Source organism: Ctenopharyngodon idella, chromosome 2 (assembly GCF_019924925.1).
Source record: "Ctenopharyngodon idella isolate HZGC_01 chromosome 2, HZGC01, whole genome shotgun sequence".
In the NCBI taxonomy this organism is placed as follows: domain Eukaryota; kingdom Metazoa; phylum Chordata; class Actinopteri; order Cypriniformes; family Xenocyprididae; genus Ctenopharyngodon; species Ctenopharyngodon idella.
The window spans coordinates 43,033,602-43,054,598 of NC_067221.1; the positions used below are offsets into that span (position 1 = coordinate 43,033,602).

The following is a 20,997-nucleotide window of genomic DNA, read 5'->3' on the forward strand; positions in this document are numbered from 1 at the left end:
GCATTTTATTCCTGTGATCAAAGCTGAATTTTCAGCATCATTACTTTACTCTTCAGTTTTTATTTATCAAAAATCTTGAAAAATAAAATGTATCTTGGTTTCCAGTAAAATGTGAGGCAGCACAACATTGATAATAATCATAAATGTTTCTTGATCATCAAATCATCATATTAGAATGATTTCTGAAGGATCATGTGACACTGAAGACTGGAGTAATGATGCTGAAAATTACTTACTTTAATTTGTAAAAATATTTCACAATATTACTGATTTTACTGCATTTTTGATCAAATAAATGCAGGTTTGGTAAGCAGAAGAGACTCTTTCAAAGAAATCCTGATGCAGTGAACTGTTGAATTTAGAGTCTGAATCTGTTTTATAACTCACTGTTTGTGTCACACTGTATATAAACCTCTGGCCTTGAATCCAATGAACCTTATTTAAGGACTGTATTGTTCTTCAGATGTGTTTGTATCGGCATGTCTCGTCCTTGTTGCCCGTCTAGACTCTGTGTTTGCTTCTAATGCTCAGATAATGTTGGTCTTTGAGGGTCATTTCACATGAAACATACTTCAGATTTCACTTTACTCAGGAGTTTCTTCAGAAGAGTGTCTCACGTCGGGTTGAGTTTGCTGGTTTAGTGCTGGAAACTCAAAATATTTATGCCTAAATTTAAGATTTATATTGCATGTATCATTTTCATCCATTTGGATTAGACAGTTTTAACATAAAAAAAAAAACTAATAAACTTAATGTGGTGCACATAAATGAAACGGGTCAGATTTCTGCACTCAAAAAGTCATATCACTGTCTATCGGATTCAGTCATGCATTTAAATACAGTTGTCAATCTAGAAACTTTGCAATGTTTGGTTAGCAGCATGAAAAGTATATATACACAAAAAGCGAGCAAAGAGTGCTGCCATTATAATCTCTGGAGCTGTCAATTAAATGTGAGGTACACAAAACTCCCGTTATAATCAATGAAGCTGCACAATGAGTCTCATTGACATTGGGTTTTGGTTATAATGAAATGAGTCACTAGTGCGAGTGTGAACTCATGCTGAACAAAAAGTCAGCCACTTTGAATGGTGTTTGAGCAGATTCTGACTAACGTGAACACATCTGATTGGCCATTGCATTCACACGCTCAACAGATATGTCTGTGATTGGCTACAAAGCTCAACTCTGCAAAAACGCGTTGTAAATAGAATGCTCTTCACAGAGCGCAGCACATATTTACATATTCATCTAAAGGTCGCTCTCAGCAGCGTGGACGGCATCCGGGTGTTCGCTAACAGTATAACGCTGCTCACGCATTTCTAACTTCTTTTTACCCCAAAGCGAAGAACGAAACAGAACTTCGCCGTGAGTATATCTGAGCTGGACTCTGCTGTTCTCCGTAGGGTGTGATGTGATGCTCATCTGTTGTCCTTTCAGCTGCTGTATTAGATGGAGTCTGAGACTCTTTCATCCTGCTCTTCTCATCTGATTGCTGCTTTGATCCTGGAGTGGCTGATATGAGCCGCTCTCGTGTTTCCAGACCCGGAGAAACGGGATCAGGGTTTCTGTGATGGAGCCACAGTCACAAACTGTGCACTGCAAAAAATGACTCTCCTTCTTAATATCTGAAGTCATTTTGCTTCTAAATACTAAGTCTTGTTTACTGAAAAAAAGTTTATCAAAATCAAGTGAGTTTTTGTTTAAAACAAAAACAATTATGTGTGTGTGTGTGTGTGTGTGTCCAGACTCTCCTGGCTTTATTGAACATGAAGATGTTTTACCTCTCAAAAAATTCTCAAAACGTGTTGTTGAGGAAGGTTTTGTGTTTTGTGCCGGTGTGTGCTGTTTGTATTGAGAATGTATTTGCCTGAAAGCATTTCTTACAAAATATAATGAATATCAAATCTCTTTTACATTCTGCTTGTTTAAACGTCTGTTTTTCATTGTGTTTGTGTCCAGGTACCATCAGGCTCTTTAGAGGCACTTTGCATGCAGCGCCATCTGACCTGATGCACGGTAAAGACATTAATAGTGTTTTATTTCCCTCACAGAGCCCATGCACGGCCCACGACAGCTGAAAGTGGTGGATATCAAGTCGCGTCAGGTGACGGTTCGCTGGGAGCCTTTCGGCTACAACGTGACGCGCTGTCACAACTACAGTCTGACGGTGCAGTACCGCGCCAGAGGCGGCGGGAAGGAGGAGAGCAGGGAGGTGGCATCTTACACCGGCCAGACCTCCGCCCCTCAGCACACCATCCATAACCTCACGCCCTACACCAACCTCAGCGTCAGAATGGTGCTGCGCAACCGCGAGGGCGTCAAAGAAAGTCCTGAGATCCACGTTCAGACGGATGAAGATGGTGAGTTCTGTTTGTCAACCACCTGGCAACCTCATAGTAACTGCCTCGAATGTGTCATGACAGATTGCTGTAGTTCAAGTGGCAAGTGAACCGATCATCTCTTCCTCTTTACACTAGTCATAGCACCGAATAAACATGAATGAACATCAGAAGGTATGTTGTTTCAACCGCGGAAAGATGTCAGTACACCAATTTTTTTAAGTTCAAGTCCATCAACGTTAATCTACTAACTGTACTGTCTGGTTTCATTGTTGGACAAAATCCCGGATAGCAACGGGGGCACAAAATATCAGAGTTATGATTGGCTAGATTGCATCAATCAAACTCCCGCGAAGGGTGAATTTTTTTGAATTTAGTAGTAGGAAATTACTAGTGATCCAATTTTTTTATATCAACTATGCATTCCATTCGTTTTGTGAAATCGGTATGTTTCATCAGGCTGTGAAGAAATATAGAGCTGAGTATCATCAGCGTAACAGTGAAAACTAGCCCCATGTTTTCTAATGATGTCTCCTAAGGGTTGCATTTACAGGGTGAAAAGCAATGGTCCTAGTACTGAGCCTTGTGGTACTCCATACAAGTCATTGGTGCTGTGTTGTTAGGAAATGTCTGAATTTGTTGAAGCTCTATTTCTCATTAATTTAACCAGTGTATAAAATAAGTACATAGGGTTGTGTTTGTTACATAGCAACCCCCTAGTAACCACCCAGTACACCCTAGCAACCTCCTAGTAACCACCCAAAATTCCCTTGCAACCTCCTAGTAACCACACAGAAAACCCAAGTAACCTAGTATCCACACAAAATGCCCAGCAGCCTCCTAGTAACTACACAAAATGCCCTAGCAACCTCCTAGTAACCACCCAATACACCACGAGGGCGTCAAAGAAAGTCCTGAGATCCACGTTCAGATGGATGAAGATGATGTGTGTATCTTTTCAGAAGCTGCATCTAAATTGGTATTCAGATTTATTTATAGACCAAAACAGCTTGGTTACAAAATTCATCAAAATATGAGACATGTTCTTGACAGTTTTTTCACCCATTTAAGTCCCACTAGAAATCCCACTATTTATTCTCTAAATCTTTAGGGATCTTTATAGAATTCTAGATCTAGAGCTTTACCTGATATATGCACAAATGGTTCTTGAATAGAAGAGGTTTCTTTTGCTGTATCTGAGGAACCATTGAAGAAGCTTTAAGTTCATCCCCACCACATGGCTGTAAAGTGTCTTTAGTACTATATCGCCTCTGTATTTAGATGAAGAGCCCATTATATCAGGTACTGGAGTGAATGAGCTGCTCAAATACTCCATTGGATAATTTTCATCTTATTTCACATGTTCCTTAGGGTGAATTTTTTTCCAGCACTGACATTTAGCTTGAATGTCTAATTGTGTCCCCCATTAGCAGAGCTCTTCTGATGGAATAAACATGATTTTTTGTTTCCTGAGATCGGCAACCTTTATAAATAATTAGACACCTGGGCCGCATCTCGACTGGATGTTAAACACACACGCGCTCTTTGTTCTTGTTCAGAGTCAGTGTCAAGTGAGACAGACTGGAGTAACGTTCCTGCAAGAGGATGAAACGATAAACAAATGAGTAATAATCTCTCACAGGCACACAAACGTGTTTGAAGGAGGAGAAGATGAATGTCATTGTGTGTTTCTGAGAATTTATGGCTTGAAAACAATGACTTTTAGAACAAAAATTTGTTTTAAATCACAGTCACTTATTAATAACTATTTAAAAATTTAACCTTTCAGAATAAAGGCTGTCAGCTTGAGACATGTTTTCTTCATTAGCTGCCAAACATTGATTTCACATTGATTGATTTAAATATAACAAAATATTACAGCTACAGAACATGTCGTATCCATATGAAGAGCTGCTGTTGTTGCTGTGTTTTGATCCTTTGTGATGTCACTTCCTGTCAGTGCCGGGTGAAGTTCCTCTGGATTCTATCCAGGCCAGTGTGTATGAGGAGAAGATCTTACTGAAGTGGAGAGAACCGGCTCAGACCTTCGGCATTATCACTCAGTATGAGGTAAACACACGTCATGACTTTACAATTCTGTTTCTCAGCCACCCTAGTAACCACCTGGCAACCTCATAGTAACTGCCTAGAATGTGTCGTGACAGATCGCTGAAGTTCAAGCGGCATGTGAACCGAACATCTCTTTCTCTTTACTACTAGTTATAGCACCAAATAAACATGAATGAACATCAGAAGGTATGTTGTTTCAACCGTGGAAATGTCAGTACACACCATTTTTCAGGTTCAAGTCCACAAACTTTAATCTACTAACTCTACTGTCTGGTTTGTTTGTCGGATAGCAGATAGCAATGGGGGCACAAAGTATCAGAGTTATGATTGGTTAGATTGCCTGAATTTAGTAGTAGGAAATTACTAGCGATCCTGTTTTTTTAATATAGACTATGCATTCCGTTCCTTTTGTGAATTTGTATGTTTTATCAGGCTGTGAAGAAATATAGAGCTGCGTATCATCAGTGTAACAGTGAAAACTAGCCCCATGTTTTCTAATGATATCTCAGAAGGGTATCATGTACGGGGTGAAAAGCAATGGTCCTAGTACTGAGCCTTGTGGTACTCCATTACAAGTCATTCTTGCTGTGCTGTTGGGAAATGTCTGAATTTTTTAAAGCTCTATTTCTCATTAATTTAACCACTGTATAAAAAAGTACCTAGGGTTGTGTTTGTTACCCAGCAACCCCCTAGTAACCACCCAGTACACCCTAGCAACCTCCTAGTAACCACCCAAAATGCCCTTGCAACCACACAGCAACCTCCTAGTAACCACACAGAACACCCAAGTGACCTAGTAACCACATAAAATGCCCAGCAACATCCTAGTAACCACCCGATACACCCTAGCAACTTCCGAGTAACCACAGAAAATGCCCTAGGAACCACCTTGCAGCCTCCTACACACCCAAATAAATCCCCTAACAACCACGTAGCAACCTCCTTCTTAGTAACCACATAAAATGCCCTAGTAACACCCTGGCACCCACAACACCTCAACATGGCAGTGATGAGTTTTGCAGAAACATGCCATTTGGAAAATACATTTTTAGTTAATCTATTTTAGTCATTTCAGAGATTCAGCTTGAGGAATTCTTCACGGTTTTAAGCATCTTGACGTTGACAGATTATTTCATGTTTGTTTTAGCAGGCAGAGCGCTTTACCTAGTTAACCGTTACTAGAGACACTTGCTGGAAACAAGATGATCCATCAGTCCTGAACTGTGTGTGTGTGTGTGTGTGTGTGTGTGTGTGTGTGTGTGTGTGTGTGTGCACTCTACAGATCACATAGTCAGACGGGACTAACCGTTGACTCAATTGTCCGTGAGCCCGTTGTGACGTCCTGCCTTTGATTTGACAGTATCAAAGAGTTCAAACTGAGACTCTCTGACGGGCCGTGATATCAAAAGGACAGTTTGGGCTTTTTTCTCTTATCAAGGGAACCTGATCCTTCCTTTCCTTCCTCTCTCGCTCTCTCTCTCTCTCTGATTCCAGACATTCTGCTCTTCTTGTAAATTTCCAGTGAGATTTCGCGTCCTCAGATTCTCCGTTCCCGACCTGCACTCGATGACGTCAGTCAGATGTTCGCACATCCCCAGTCTCTCAGTCCATGGAATGATTTAAATCTAATAGCTGTGTGGAGTTCATGAAAAACAGCAGAAAATCTCGACATCATAAAGTGTTTCGAGTACGCCGCTTCATTAATGCCGCTCATCTTCAGTGTAATGAACAAAACCCTACAAATATGAGAAGCAAGACACTTTCCCTTTCGAACTCCTGCTCTGATCCGTCAGAAGCATGGATGTTGTTATCGATTTCTTTATTTATTTATCGCTGGCTGATAATTGAAAAGGGCCTTGAAGCATTTCAGATATAATAGAGTCTAATTTGGTGGAACTCAAAGGAATCATTTGTTCGGTCGACACTGGAATTCATTTGAGTGATGTTAACATGCATGTTTTATGTTCACAGATCTCGTATAAAGCCGTCAGCTCCTTCGACCCAGTGCTGGATCTGTCTAACCAGAGCGGGAAGGTGGTGAAAATGGGGAATGAAACCAGCCACGTGTTCTTGGGTCTCTACCCCGGCTCCACGTATTCCTTCACCCTCAGAGCGAGCACCGCTAAGGGCTTCGGGCCGCCCGCCATCACACAGGCCACCACCAAGATCTCAGGTCTGGATCACCAGTTCAGTCCGATCAAGTTTCAAAGTCCCTTCAGCGGGAGTTATTCTCTATATATTCAGTGTTTCTGAACTCCCTGAAACGCCTCCATTATAGTCTTGAGTTTTCTTCACAATATTCCTCATTTATAGAATAAAGGGGCGGGGCCTGGTTGAGTTAGTTAGTAGTGTGTTGAAACTGTCCGTTATGTTAAGGGGCGGGGCATTTCCCAAACACCAATCACAACACACCGCTCCAGCCGACCAATCAGAGCACATTGTGCTTTTCAGAAGGAGGGGCTTCATAGAGACAGGAACAAGACTTTGTAAAAGGGCATAAGATGGGCTCTTTAATACAAAGAAAGACATTCATGAACAGAAACTCAAAACATTATGTTAGCTCAACAACATAAGTGAGTTAAAGTTGATTTAACAGAAGAAAAAACGTTTTTTACAGGAAGCTGGGCCACATTTGTAATGCTCTAGTTTTTTTGTGACAGCGCCATCTAGCCAATTACTCCATCAGAGGAATGAAACAAACAGGTGCAAAGACATCTGCGTTTGTGCGCTTGTGACATAACTACAGTGATTCAAGTTGCTGTTTCAAATCTTTTGAATGATTCGGCTTCCTTTTGTGTTTGCAGCTCCGTTGATGCCGGCGTACGATCAGGAGACGCCTCTGAACCAGACGGACAGCAGCGTTACGGTCGTGCTGAAACCCGCTCAGAGCCGCGGAGCTCCTGTCAGGTAAGATTACAGCTGATCTGGTCTCAAAAGCAGGGAATTTCATCATTGATACCAATTTCTAAAAAAAAAAAAAAAAAAAAAAAAATGCAGCTGTGGTTGCAAGATTAATTCTGTAAAAATACAGTTAACATATTCACAGATTTTAATAAATATTTAAATTTAATATATTTAGATTTTATGGTTTTAAACTTACATAAGTTTTGTTCTTCCCATATATTGAAAATATTAAAAAATATATAAAATATTTTCCTCATATTTTGATGGTTTAATCAAACTTGTAGAAAAAAAAAAAATATATATATATATATATCCCCTCCAGACGTCACTTTTGGACACTGGCTGTTAAAAATTGGCTAACAGTAGCATTTTTACAGTTCAAATTCCGATCATATTTTACAGTGCTTGTGAACGGAAGCAAAATAAGCACAGCTGAGTGAGTGCGAGGATGTCTGTTTTCATGGTATTTTTCCTCCTGTATTGTTTGTGGATTCCTCCGAGTGAGCGTCATTCTTTGAAGCGGAGAACAAAGTGTGTGTGAGGCTTCAGAGCTCGTCCCTGAACCGCTTTCATGTGTTTCTCCTGACTGTGTCACCGCGGCTCCTGAATGTCCCCGCGCTCGCAACCAACACTGCGAACACAATCACCCGCTCTCATTAGTAGACGCCGCACGTTACTCAGGTGAACGGGTCCGGCTCATATTTCAACCCCAAATCAAAAGGAAAATACTAATTGCGTTCAGTAAATGAAGATTTCTGCATTATTTTCATGATATTTAAGATATGAAGCAGACACTGTGCTTGTCTTTTCTTCCCTATTGTGGCGTATATCCACATGAAACGCTTCACAAACAAGAACAAATGTTGATTTTGTCTGTGGGGAGTTGATTGGATGGCTGTGGTTTGCTATTGGTGGATCTCATGTGAGTGACAGATTGCCCCGCCCTCATCATCATAGAAGAGAAGAGATGATGTCGCTTTAATACAATACTTAAAACATTATTTTAAAACAATAATGATGTGATTTGTATAATAATGTTATATATATGACCTAACTTGAAAAAACAAGGTCCAGTGATGCAAACTACAAATTTCACTGAAAATATAGTCATTTACATCATTTACATCATCCATGTAGTTCATAACTGAATTTATCAAGACAAGAAACATGAACTGAGCCGTTTTTGGCATTTTAAGCATAAGATTAAGAGTGAATATGTGCATATTTTAAAAGAAAAATAATATTTGCAAATACTTTACAATAAATTCTAGTTTCACTGTTCTCTTAAATCCCTATAAATCCTTTTCATTTAAAATATTAAAAAAATTTAAATGAATAGTTTGGTCCTCCAATGTCAAAAACATGCTTACGGCCTTGAATTTAAATCTTTATATAATGATGAAATATAAGCCGGACATGTTTTTGATGTCTTAGGGTTCATTCGCTCTAATATTGAAAGCGTGTATGTTTGTCTTGTGAAGGTTTGTGTCTCTGTTTGATTCACAATCACAGTCAAAACATCATTATTTACTGCTGCATGTTTATTAAGAACCGGATAAAGCTGTAACATCGTCAGCATAAGAATATTATATTACAAAGCGCTGGTTTAATATTGGATATCCGGGGACCGACGCTCGACTGTACGCCGTGCAAATAACCGCAGTAAATTACAGTGGTGTTTACCGCAGTAATCTCTGCTGGATTACACCGCCAGCTCCATCATTTAATCTGATCTGATCTGATCAAATCATGTTTTTACCTCTTCAACAAGATTGGAAAATAGGAAAAGCAAGATTTGATTATTGTGATCCGCGTCTAATCTCCCGGTCTGTGATTGTGTTTCTCCGTGTTTTCAGGAGACGAGGCCGCTGGTCATTATGACGGGCTCTGATGCACTCCTGATTAGTGCTTTAATCACGTTATGATGTGTCTTTTAGCTTGCTAGGGTCAGAGGTCAAACATAGTGTCATGTGACAATTAACCAAGAGCATGTAATCTGACTAACGATGTGAACAGGTTAATTTGAAGCGTTCACATGAATCTCAAACCCCTGCAGTGTGAAGTGTGTTTTCATTTTGGCTCAAGTGGAAACACTCTATGTAATAATTATGGATTCTGAGCATTATTACAAGTAAAAGACATTTCCGTGAGGATTACTGACAGAAGACGGTCCTGAAATCAGTCGAGTGTTTGTGGTTGTTTGTAATCAAACCGTGTGATTAGCTGCAGGAGAATACGGCGGCAGACGCTCAAGCGCTCGACAGCAGATGTTTGCCATTGATACCGGCCTGAAGAAACACATCAAATGACACCAGAGCTTTGAAAGAAACACAACAAAAGAGATTAAACAAAGAAAAGAAACAGTCCCGCCACCAAGAGTTAAAGAAATCAGACATTTGATGTATTATTTTTTGTGCAATTAGCAATAAGAAACATAAATCCACCCACACACACACACATTTGCTCAAACACAAATTGGCTGTGACATGTAATCTGTGTGACGACACACACACACACACACACACACACACACACGATGGGAACATTCGTGTCCGGAGGGGACGCGTGTGGCGTGTGGCGTTGGCTTTGAGAGGATTACTGATCTGTCTCGCAGTCGTGCAGTGATTGAAACGGCTGCACAAACGCCTCGAGACCATTCCAACCCAAAATGCATGTTTACAACAGCGAGAAACATTCACTCTTATCGGTTACAGCGTTCAAGCTGCTTTAGCCATCACACAGCAACACACACTCATATAGTATGTGTGTGTGTGTGTATATATATATATATATATATATATATATTTATATATATCGTTGCTTACCTGGGGAACACATGGCACCAGGATGCGCTATGGGAAGAAGGCAAGCCGGCGGAGGCAGTGTGATGCTTTGGGCAATGTTCTGCTGGGAAACCTTGGGTCCTGCCATCCATGTGGATGTTACTTTGACACGTACCACCTACCTAAGCATTGTTGCAGACCATGTACACCCTTTCATGGAAACGGTATTCCCTGGTGGCTGTGGCCTCTTTCAGCAGGATAATGCTCCTGCCACAAAGCAAAAATGGTTCAGGAATGTTTTGAGGAGCACAACAACGAGTTTGAGGTGTTGACTTGGCCTCCAAATTCCCCAGATCTCAATCCAGTCGAGCATCTGTGGGATGTGCTGAACAAACAAGTCCGATCCATGGAGGCTCCACCTCGCAACTTAAAGGACTTAAAGGATCTGCTGCTAACATCTTGGTGCAGATACCACAGCACACCTTCAGGGGTCTAAAGGAGTCCATGCCTCGACCAGCACAATATTAGGAATATTTTATATCTAACAACAATTGTATCACACTGCAAAATATCTTAGGTTTTTAATTAGTCCTCTTGCCTTGTTTTTTCCAGTTAAAATGTCTAAGAATCCTTGAAACAAAATTCAACTAATATTTTGTCTTTAATGTGTTTCTTTTGTCTCACTGCACTGGCAGATTTTTTTTTTTTTTTTTTCCCCAAGTACGAACAAGTGAAAAAACCTGCAGTGAGACAAAAATACACACATATTGAAGATACAGGCTATGAAAACAATATTGTATACTGTACTGCTGCTCAAGTACATTTATCTTGCCTTAAAGGTGAACTGCAAAAAAAATTATGTTCTTCCTCAGTATTTTTGTCTTGTTTTCCAGCACAAATTCTTACATCAAGATACATTTACTGGAGAAGCAAAATGACTGAAGATATTAAGTCTTGTTTCTAAAAAAAAAACAAGAACAAATATCTGCCAATGGGGTCAGAAAAATAATCTTAATTCAAAGGGAAAGCAAGACAAAAATACTGAGGAAGAACATATTTTCTGCAGTGAGAGAGAGACACAAACATTTCAAACGAGAGGAGCGAGCGGTTCAGGTGCTCATGTGTCTTTAATCAGACCGATAGAAAGCCTCCATCACTCGATCATACGGGCTCACACAGAGACGGGCGCTTGTTTTCCCCTCCGGCCGAGGAGAGACCATCGCTCTTACAGGTCACTCTCCAGTCGATGGTCGGTCAATCCTCCATAAGTGTTATCCGTGGCGATGGGTGGCCGGACGGACTGACGGTCTCTAATTGGTGTCAGTTAGATGTGCTTGAATCCAGAGCGACAGCAGCGGGCCGCGTCTGATCCCACAGTGCAGACAAACACTGCTGAAGCCCTTTACAAGAAATACTAAGATATAAAAGTCATGATGCATGATTTATACTCTTACAAGAAAAGGTTCTTTATGGAAGCGTAAAGGGTTCTGTCAGGTGCTTCATATATAGAACCTTTTAGGGGTTCTGTCATGGGATCATTCATTTATGCATTTAGTTTTAATTAATTCATTTTGTTTTAATTCATTTTCAGTTTTAATTACAATTTATGAATTTAACAGCTCAAACATAGAGCTAAAAACTGTAAATAACCATTAAACATTAAAGTATTATGCAATCATTTAAGACATTTATCCTTATATAGAACCTTTTTTTTTTTGGAAAAAAGGGTTGTTTAAAATTGAGTCAAGAACCCTAGAGTTCTATATAGAACCTTTCTGGAATAAAATGTTCTTTAAAATTGAGTAAAAGAACCCTAGAGTTCTGTATAGAACCTTTCTGGAATAAAATGTTCTTTAAAATTGAGTAAAAGAACCCTAGAGTTCTGTATAGAACCTTTATGGAATAAAGTGTTCTTTAAAATTAAGTAAAAGAACTCTAGAATTCTATATAGAACCTTTTTTGGAATAAAGGGTTCTTTAAAATTGAGTCACTATATAGAACTGAAGTCTTTGCATACCATTCGACTTTGTAGATAGAACCTTTTTGTTTTAAACTGCTTTTGTTCAGATTTTGCAGTAAATACCTGTGACTGAAGTGTAGGTTTAGGGTAGCGATGTGTTTAGGTGCTCCAAAATATCTATGAAAGTATAAATATTTATAAAATCATTTCCACTTTCACAAATGCATGCAAAGAATTAAATGTGTCTTGATCTGATGCATTAGACAAACAACTGAAAGCAATGGAGTACCTGCACGTCACAGAAATGATGCTAAGGGAACCCTGTGTGTTAAAAGTGTGGCGAGTTGTGAGTGAGAACGTGTTGTTTTTTACAGTGTGATATTAATAACTGGAATGTTATTATAAAGTGTTTCCATGTTTCCTCCTCCTCCTCTTCTCTCTTTGCTCAGAAATCCTCATCATCCTGGTTTTCTCATTTTCTTTCCGTCCGCGCTCGTGTCTGGCACTGCCTGGGATAAAGCTGTCAGGTCACTCTGCCGTTAGAGGTTTTAATTAATTAGTTTAAGGCGCTCAGGGAGTTATTGTGCGGAGCCACTGCAGTCGGCGACAGTTTGCAAGAGTTTTTCGTGGAGACCCGAACAACTCCAGCACTTCCTGTGAGAAAATGGGCTGATGTGATCGATGCAGACAACTCATCAGAGCTACTTACTTACACATTAGCTGCATATTTCTTTTACAGATGGTGTGTAAACAAGCTCATTAAACATCCAGATCTCCTCGAAAGTCTCTTTTTAGGTCCCGAAATTATGTGCTGGAGTCATACGGGCCGCCGAACATGGTTTGTTTTGGTGACAGAGTTTAACCCTTCGAATGCATTAAAAACTTTATACACATTTTGCATTCCAAGGTCCAGTTGGATCCTGTGGATCATGAGCTTACAAGAACAAATATCTGCCAATGGAGTCAGAAAAATAATCTTGTTTTCCCTTTGAATTAAGTTTATTTTTCTGACCCCATCGGCAGATATTTGTTTTTGTTTTAAACACAAACTCACTCTCAAATGCGTAATTGCAAACTATAAATGGTCATTTTGACCCCCTGATGACGATTTCTTTTATTTGTAGAGAATAAAATGTTTAATTTCTGATGACTTTCAGGCTCTATTTTGCGTTGCATTTGTTGAAATTGTCTGCTCGCTCTTTGAAGTGCCCTCGCCGTATCAAGGTTACTTTCGCAATGATTTAGTTTCACACTGATGTAATTAACAACAGCGAGCGTCTCTGATCATGTGTGGCGCGTCAGATGAAAGCGTCATAAGAAAGTAGGTGGGTCGGTGGCGATTGGATCCATCGCTGCCATCGGCGGTCTCCGTTTTGCCCTGCGGCCGTATTCGTGCCGCACACATCTGCGCTGACAGCACTCCCATTCACACACATGTCAAGAAAGACCTTCTTTTCTTCTCTCAGAAATAAAGCTGAATTTATGCGGAATAATAAGTGGGATGATGGGCAAACGGATCCTCCGTTTCCACAGTAACAGGAGGAAGAGGGACATTACCGGGTTCAGATGTGGAAATTGGTTCCTGTGCTGCCCGTCTGCAGGTCTCATCCCATTACACACCTGCTTCAGCCACACACACACATATAGATCACATTATAGCACTTCAAGATGCCCTTTGGAGCATGAATATGAAGTTAAAAACAGTTGGTAACATTCTACAATTAAAGCTTTTCTCCATCTTCATCTGTCTTCAGTGTGTAATGTTGATGTTTGATCATGAAAAAGCTCATTATTATACTTCTCTATATCAGTGTCAGTGTTTCTGAAACGCCTCCATCTTGAATTTTCTTCACAATATTCCTCATTTAAATAATTCATACACAGAATAAAGGGGCGGGGCCTGGTTGAGTTAGTTAGTAGTGTGTTGAAACTGGCAGTTATGGTAAGGGGCGGGACATTTCCCAAAATCTCATTATTTCTGTTAGCATGTTAAGTTTTATATTTCCAGAGAATTGGTGCATTTTACACACACACGTCTTTCTCTTTCGTTCATCTGTAATCAAGCTAGACCTCCGGTGAGGCTGTGATTTGCTCTTTGACCTCTGAACTTTGACCTCAGTGTGAGATCAGGTGCTAATTAACTTCCCCTCTCACCTGCGCTGTCTCTCATTGGCTTAAATAATTTATCACATGATATTTCATCTCCAAACTGAAGCGCTGGCAGAGATCACCTTTACCCAGCATGCCGTAGGATGGCAACGTATTATCATGCAGCCGAGCAGCTCATTCAATGTCATAGAATTTATTTCCAGACTATTTCACACGTAATTCAGACGTAACTGAAAATGATGCTTCAAACTGAAGGAGAGAGAGAGTGTGTTTTGTTAATGTTGGAGGCATCTAATAACTTAATGACTGTATATTACACTTTATTCTCTCCAAACCCCTCCAAATGTGCAAAATGACTGACAGGCAAAGACTGATTGTGATTGGCTAAAGAACCACAGGCCACTCCCTTTTGTGCGATGGATGGATGGATGGATGGATGGATATTTAGGGATAAATGAATGGATATTAAGGGATAGATAAATGGATGGATGGATATTTAGGTATGAATGGATAAATGGATGAATGGATGGATGGATATTTAGGTATGAATGGATAAATGGATGAATGGATGGATGGATATTTAGGCATGAATGGATGGATATTTAGGGATGGATGGATGGATGGATGGATGGATATTTAGGCATGAATGGATGGATATTTAGGGATGGATGGATGGATATTTAGGGCTGGATGGATATTTGGAATGAGTGGATGGATGGATGGATGGATATTTAGGGATGGATGGATGGATTTAAGGATGGATTGATATGGATGGATGATTTAAGGATATTTAGGGATAAATGAATGGATATTTAGGGATAGATAAATGGATGGATGAATGGCTATTTAGGGATGGATGGATGGATGAATGGATATTTAGGGATGATTGGATGGATATTTAGGTGGATGGATGGGTGGATGGATATAGGAATGGATGAATGGATGGATATTTAGGGATGAATGGATGGATATTTAGGGATGGATAGATGGATGAATGGATATTTAGGGATGGATGGATGAATGGATTTAGGGATGGATGGATGGATGGATAGATGGATATTTAGGTGTGGATGGATGAATGGATTTAGGGATGGATGGATATTTAGAGATGGATGGATGGATGGATAGATGGATATTTAGGTGCGGATGGATGAATGGATTTAGGGATGGATGGATATTCAGGTGTGAATCGATGGATGGATATTTAGGGATGAATGGATGGATATTTAGGGATGGATGGATGGATGGATATTTAGGGATGAATGGATATTTAGGGATGAATGAATGGATATTAAGGGATAGATAAATGGATGGATAGATATTTAGGTATGAATGGATGGATGGATGAATGGATGGATGGATATTTAGACATGGATGGATATTTAGGGATGGATGGATGGATGGATATTTAGGCATGAATGGATGGATATTTAGGGATGGATGGATGGATGGATATATATTTAGGCATGAATGGATGTATATTTAGGGATGGATGGATGGATGGACATTTAGGGATGGATGGATGGATTTAAGGATGGATTGATATGGATGGATGATTTAAGGATATTTAGGGATAAATGAATGGATATTTAGGGATAGATAAATGGATGGATGAATGGCTATTTAGGGATGGATGGATGGATGAATGGATATTTAGGTGGATGGATGGGTGGATGGATATAGGAATGGATGGATGGGTGGATGGATATAGGAATGGATGAATGGATGGATATTTAGGGATGAATGGATGGATGAATGGATATTTAGGCATGAATGGATGGATATTTAGGGATGGATGGATGGATGGATATATATTTAGGCATGAATGGATGTATATTTAGGGATGGATGGATGGATGGACATTTAGGGATGGATATTTAGGGATGGATGGATGGATTTAAGGATGGATTGATATGGATGGATGATTTAAGGATATTTAGGGATAAATGAATGGATATTTAGGGATAGATAAATGGATGGATGAATGGCTATTTAGGGATGGATGGATGGATGAATGGCTATTTAGGGATGGATGGATGGATGGATGAATGGATATTTAGGGATGATTGGATGGATATTTAGGTGGATGGATGGGTGGATGGATATAGGAATGGATGAATGGATGGATATTTAGGGATGAATGGATGGATGAATGGATATTTAGGGATGAATGGATGAATGGATTTAGGGATGGATGGATATTTAGGGATGGATGGATGGATATTTCAGCGGATTGTTTTTCGTATGTGTAATGAATCCACAGGAAAGGGCAGGCAGTGTGCAGGTTTGTAATTTCATTAACTACAGTATATTTATAAATGCAGCTTTTTATATTCACAGATAACCTTTTGCTCGCAAACCCAGACTTTATTACAGATTAGCAAACCCAAAGGTCAGATTAGCATCAGTCAACATTCATTGCGCTAGCAGCTAGCCGCTCTCTCTCTGTCCCTCTGTAAATACCAGCGGCTTTAGTTTAGTTTAGTTTAGTTCAGTTGTGCGTTGAGTAAAGTGCATGTGAAGTGTATGAAACACAAGCCCTGTTTTTTGTCATGGTCACTTACCATCGACGCAGCGCTTTACCGTAGTCTCGCGGCGCTCCGGGGCTTCGCCGGCCCTTCCCGAAAAACTGACACAGAGAATTTATGAAGGGAGCGTGAGTGGATGTTTGCCCTTTAAGTCCATAAATGATTAAACAGCAAACATGGGCGTCTTTGTGTTGTGGCAGTGCTAATTTATGGAGCCGCGCCGGGGTTCTTGTTCCTCCGGTGTGGGTGAATATTGGATCTGGAGAAGAAACCTCTTATAATGTCTGAGAGCCACAGACGGCCGAGATGAAAGGAACGTCACCGTGAGAGATGGAGGATCCTGATGAATATGGTTATAGATCTTGGCAGCAATGCCAGGGATTTGTCAATAACTTTTAACAGAAGCATGTTATATCACACTGCAAAGAATGATGTTCTTCCTCAGTGTTTCTGTCTTGTTTTCCAGCACAAATATCTAAATATTCTTAAATCAAGATACATTTACTGGAGAAGAGAAATGACTAAGATATTAAGTCTGGTTTTCTGAAAAATTTATGTTTTTGAAATGTCTTTTTTGCTCATTTATTATGATTAATAGTATCAATTTCATTGTGGGTTTAATACAGCATGTTTCTCTCTCTCTCTCTCTCAGTGTGTATCAGGTGGTTGTTGAGGAGGAACGGCCTCGAAGGGCTCGTGGCGGTGAAGCTGAAATCCTCCGCTGTTATCCGGTGCCGGTTCACTACCAGAACGCCAGCAGTCTGAACTCACAGTACTACTACGGCGCTGAGTTCCCGTCCGCAGGCGTCCCCTCGCCGCAGCCCTTCACCATCGGAGACAACCGGACGTACAGCGGCTACTGGAACGCTCCGCTGCTCCCGCACAAGAGCTACAGCATCTACTATCAGGCCGTCAGCACGGCCAACGGGGTGCGTTCACTAGTCCTCTATAGTCAGCTTTATATAGCACTTTATACAATACAGATTGTTTCAAAGCAGCTTTACACGGTTCGTAGAAGGTGCTTGAAGTGCTTGAATATGACCATTTAAAATTTAAGTTCTGGAAATCCTTGAAAAGTGCTTGAATTATTGAAAGACAATGTATATGAAATCAGTGTTTATTTTTTCAATAAAACAAATCTTTTCACGCAAAATTAAAGCTGCAGTGCATCATAGATACAAAGCCATTTCACATGGCTATGATGCTCATATATTTCCAAGTATATGATACAGCTTTCATTCTTCTGGTTAATCACATTTTCATGTAAAAAAATCAGCTTGAATGAGGAAAGCGATATCTTTATCATAGTATGGTTAAGGGGATTTCCCATGACTGACAGCGTCAGATTCAGCTTCACCCCAAGCCGCTTTGCTTGTCAGTTGCTCCTTATTAATAATTTCCTTGTTTACAACCTTGCTTCTTTCCAAAATGAATGAGTTTTTTTTTATGAATTGTATACTAACTCACTCTTAAAGTGAGTCCCTTGCTGCCACCTACTGGTTTAACCATGTAACCTGCACTATAGTCATTGATAAATCCCTAACATTAAAATATTAGTTCACTTCAGAATTAAAATTTCCTGATAATTTACTCACCCCCATGTCATCCAAGATGTTCATGTCTTTCTTTCTTCAGTGGAAAAGAAATGAAGGTTTTTGAGGAAAACATTCCAGGATTTTTCTCCATATAGTGGACTTCACTGGGGTTCAACGGGTTGAAGGTCCAAATGTCAGTTTCAGTGCAGCTTCAAAGAGCTCTACATGATCCCAGACGAGGAATAAGAGTCTTATCTAGAGAAACCAATGAACATTTTCTAAAAAAAAATAAACATTTATATACTTTTTAACCACAAATGCTCGTCTTGCACTGCTCTGTGATGCTCCACGCATTACGTAATCATGTTGGAAAGGTCACGCGTGATGTAGGTGGAAGTACCGCGGTAGGGCAAAAAACACCATCTCATTTTCTCCTCCAACTTCAAAATCATCTGACATCGTTGTTTTACCCTTTTTTGTAAAGGATGTTTGGCTTAGTCTTTGCATGTTCGCTTTGTAAACACTGGATCGGTACTTCCGCCTACGTCACGCGTGACCTTTCCAACATGATTACGTAATGCGTGGAGCATCACAGAGCAGTGCAAGATGAGCATTTGTGCTTAAAAATTATATAATTTTTTTTTTTTTTTTTAGAAAATGTCCGATGGTTTCTCTAGATAAGACTCTTATTCCTCGTCTGGGATCATGTAGAGCTCTTTGAAGCTGCACTGAAACTGACATTTGGACCTTCAACCCGTTGAACCCCAGTGAAGTCCACTATATGGAGAAAAATCCTGGAGTGTTTTTCTCAAAAACCTTCATTCCTTTTCGACTGAAGAAAGAAAGACATGAACATCTTGGATGACATGGAGGTGAGTAAACTATCAGGACATTTTCATTCTGAAGTGAACTAATCCTTTAACATGCAGAACGTTTCTCAATACCAAGTATACCAACGTTATAATATAAAATATTATTTATAAACTTTGTATTTAATATTTATTATTAAATATGTTAGTTGTATTTTGGATCTCTTACATCTGTAAAAAAAAAAATCTTTAAAAAAATAAACAATATTTTTAGTGCAAACTAAATATAATTAATTTGTAATTAGCTACAATGAAATGCTTTACATTTTACAAATAAAAAACATCTTTTAAAAGGAATCGAATAAAAAGTTTATGCCCTATTTCTATTTGCTCTTCTATGCCCTGAAAATTCTAGGGCTTAATTAATGTTCCTATACTTTAGATTGCCACAGTCAATTGCGTACATATTTTCTTTATCTATTTACCTATTTCTGGAATTTGAAAGATAATAAAAATCTTGTTTGATCTCTGATTGTAGTCCTTGAAAACATAGAAAAAGTAGTGCTCGAAAAGACCTTGAAAGTCCTGGAATTTCAATTTACAGTATCTGTACGAAGTGATAAACAGGAAAATAATGATCAGTGATGTAAACAGAATTTAGTTTCTGCTGTAATTGGGTGTTGGTACAGTCAAATCAACAGTATTGATGCATATTAAGTTTTCTTCCTCAGTATTTGTGTCTTGCTTTCCAGTACAAATATCTAAACATTCTGAGAAAAGAAAACCCTTTTTTTGCAGTGTTGCATTTACTAAGAAAGTCACCGGACAGCTGGCTTCATTTATTGATGTGCCAAAGCCAATTTTAACTTGCATTTGGCTCTTGTTGAGTGTTAATTTCGGACCCTGTGGGAGAAACAGAAGAGTGTGAGGAATTCAGAGTCATGACAGCGACAAACGCTTGAAGCCCCTCGATTAACAGACACACATTCACACGCGTCGAGTAGCTCTCCTCTGAAACCACAGCGGCCGGAGTCGATGAGGAAGGTAATTGTGGGTAAGAAAGAGAATGGTGAAGAGGATCCCTCCGGACACCTCGACCTCGACCAGCATCCTCAAACACATGTGTAAGAGGCCGTCAGGGAACGGCATTGCCTGTAATCGTGCAGAAAAACACTTTGAGTGTCAGAGCGACACTTTTGAGTGTCATACATGACGGGAGACGCCCACCGCTCGCATTAACTCACTTTGACTTAATGCGTCTTGCTCTTTCTCACCTCTCGCGGTGCTTTTAAAGAAAACGTGCTGTTTAGATTGACAGTCGTGTTGCTCTAAAAGGCCGTGGAAGAGCTGCCGGCCGTAATTGATGTCCTAATTGACTGAGGATCTGTGTTTTAGCCTCCCTGATGGATTCAGACGGGCACTTACTGAGACGGCCCTCTATTCAAGACCTGTAATTCATTAAATCAGGCCTCGCGCTCTTAATGTCCTGCCTTTCAGATGCTAAATGCACATTTCTAGTTGCTTTTCTTTGTAATAGCCATACGAGTGTTTGTTTACATTGTCGTGAGGCTCGTTCGTCAGGTCACAGGTCTTCATATGTGTTCAGGTGTAGGTGGAAGTGTGGGTCTTTAGAAAAACACGTTTTCAAGGCTTTGACTGTTGTGCTGATACAGTCATGCTGGGAAATATTAAAGTTGCTACACTGCAAAAACAAAACTCTGTTCTTCCTCAGTGTTTCTGTCTTGTTTTCCAGCGCACATATCTAAACATTCTTAAATCAAGATGCATTTACTGGAGAAGCAAAATGAGTTGTTTAATGAAAAATGTATCAAAAACACAAAGGTGTTTTGAAGGCGTTTAGAAAAGCCTAAAGGATGTAGTTTGAAAGCTCCAGCAGGTGTTAGTCTTTTGAAATGCTGTTTATGTGCAATAACAGTATGTTGGCTTTGACAGGCATA

The 20,997-nt window shown here is 39.8% G+C and overlaps 1 protein-coding gene across 38 annotated transcripts in view; it reads left to right on the plus strand.

Moving 5' to 3' along the window:
• Positions 1–20,997, plus strand: part of LOC127498784 (receptor-type tyrosine-protein phosphatase mu-like) — a 297,821-nt gene that overhangs the window by 215,912 nt on the left and 60,912 nt on the right. For 8 of the 38 annotated variants that reach the window (XM_051868865.1, XM_051868527.1, XM_051868833.1 and 5 more), the window contains 5 exons: positions 2,054–2,362; positions 4,302–4,411; positions 6,383–6,584; positions 7,216–7,318; positions 17,348–17,624. The exons of 26 other annotated variants lie outside the window; for them this stretch is intronic. In XM_051868865.1, the coding sequence (XP_051724825.1) occupies positions 2,054–2,362; positions 4,302–4,411; positions 6,383–6,584; positions 7,216–7,318; positions 17,348–17,624 (1,001 nt within the window). The remainder of the gene's footprint in view (positions 1–2,053; positions 2,363–4,301; positions 4,412–6,382; positions 6,585–7,215; positions 7,319–17,347; positions 17,625–20,997) is intronic. 4 more of the 38 variants (XM_051868727.1, XM_051868775.1, XM_051868694.1 and 1 more) reach the window with 4 other exon arrangements.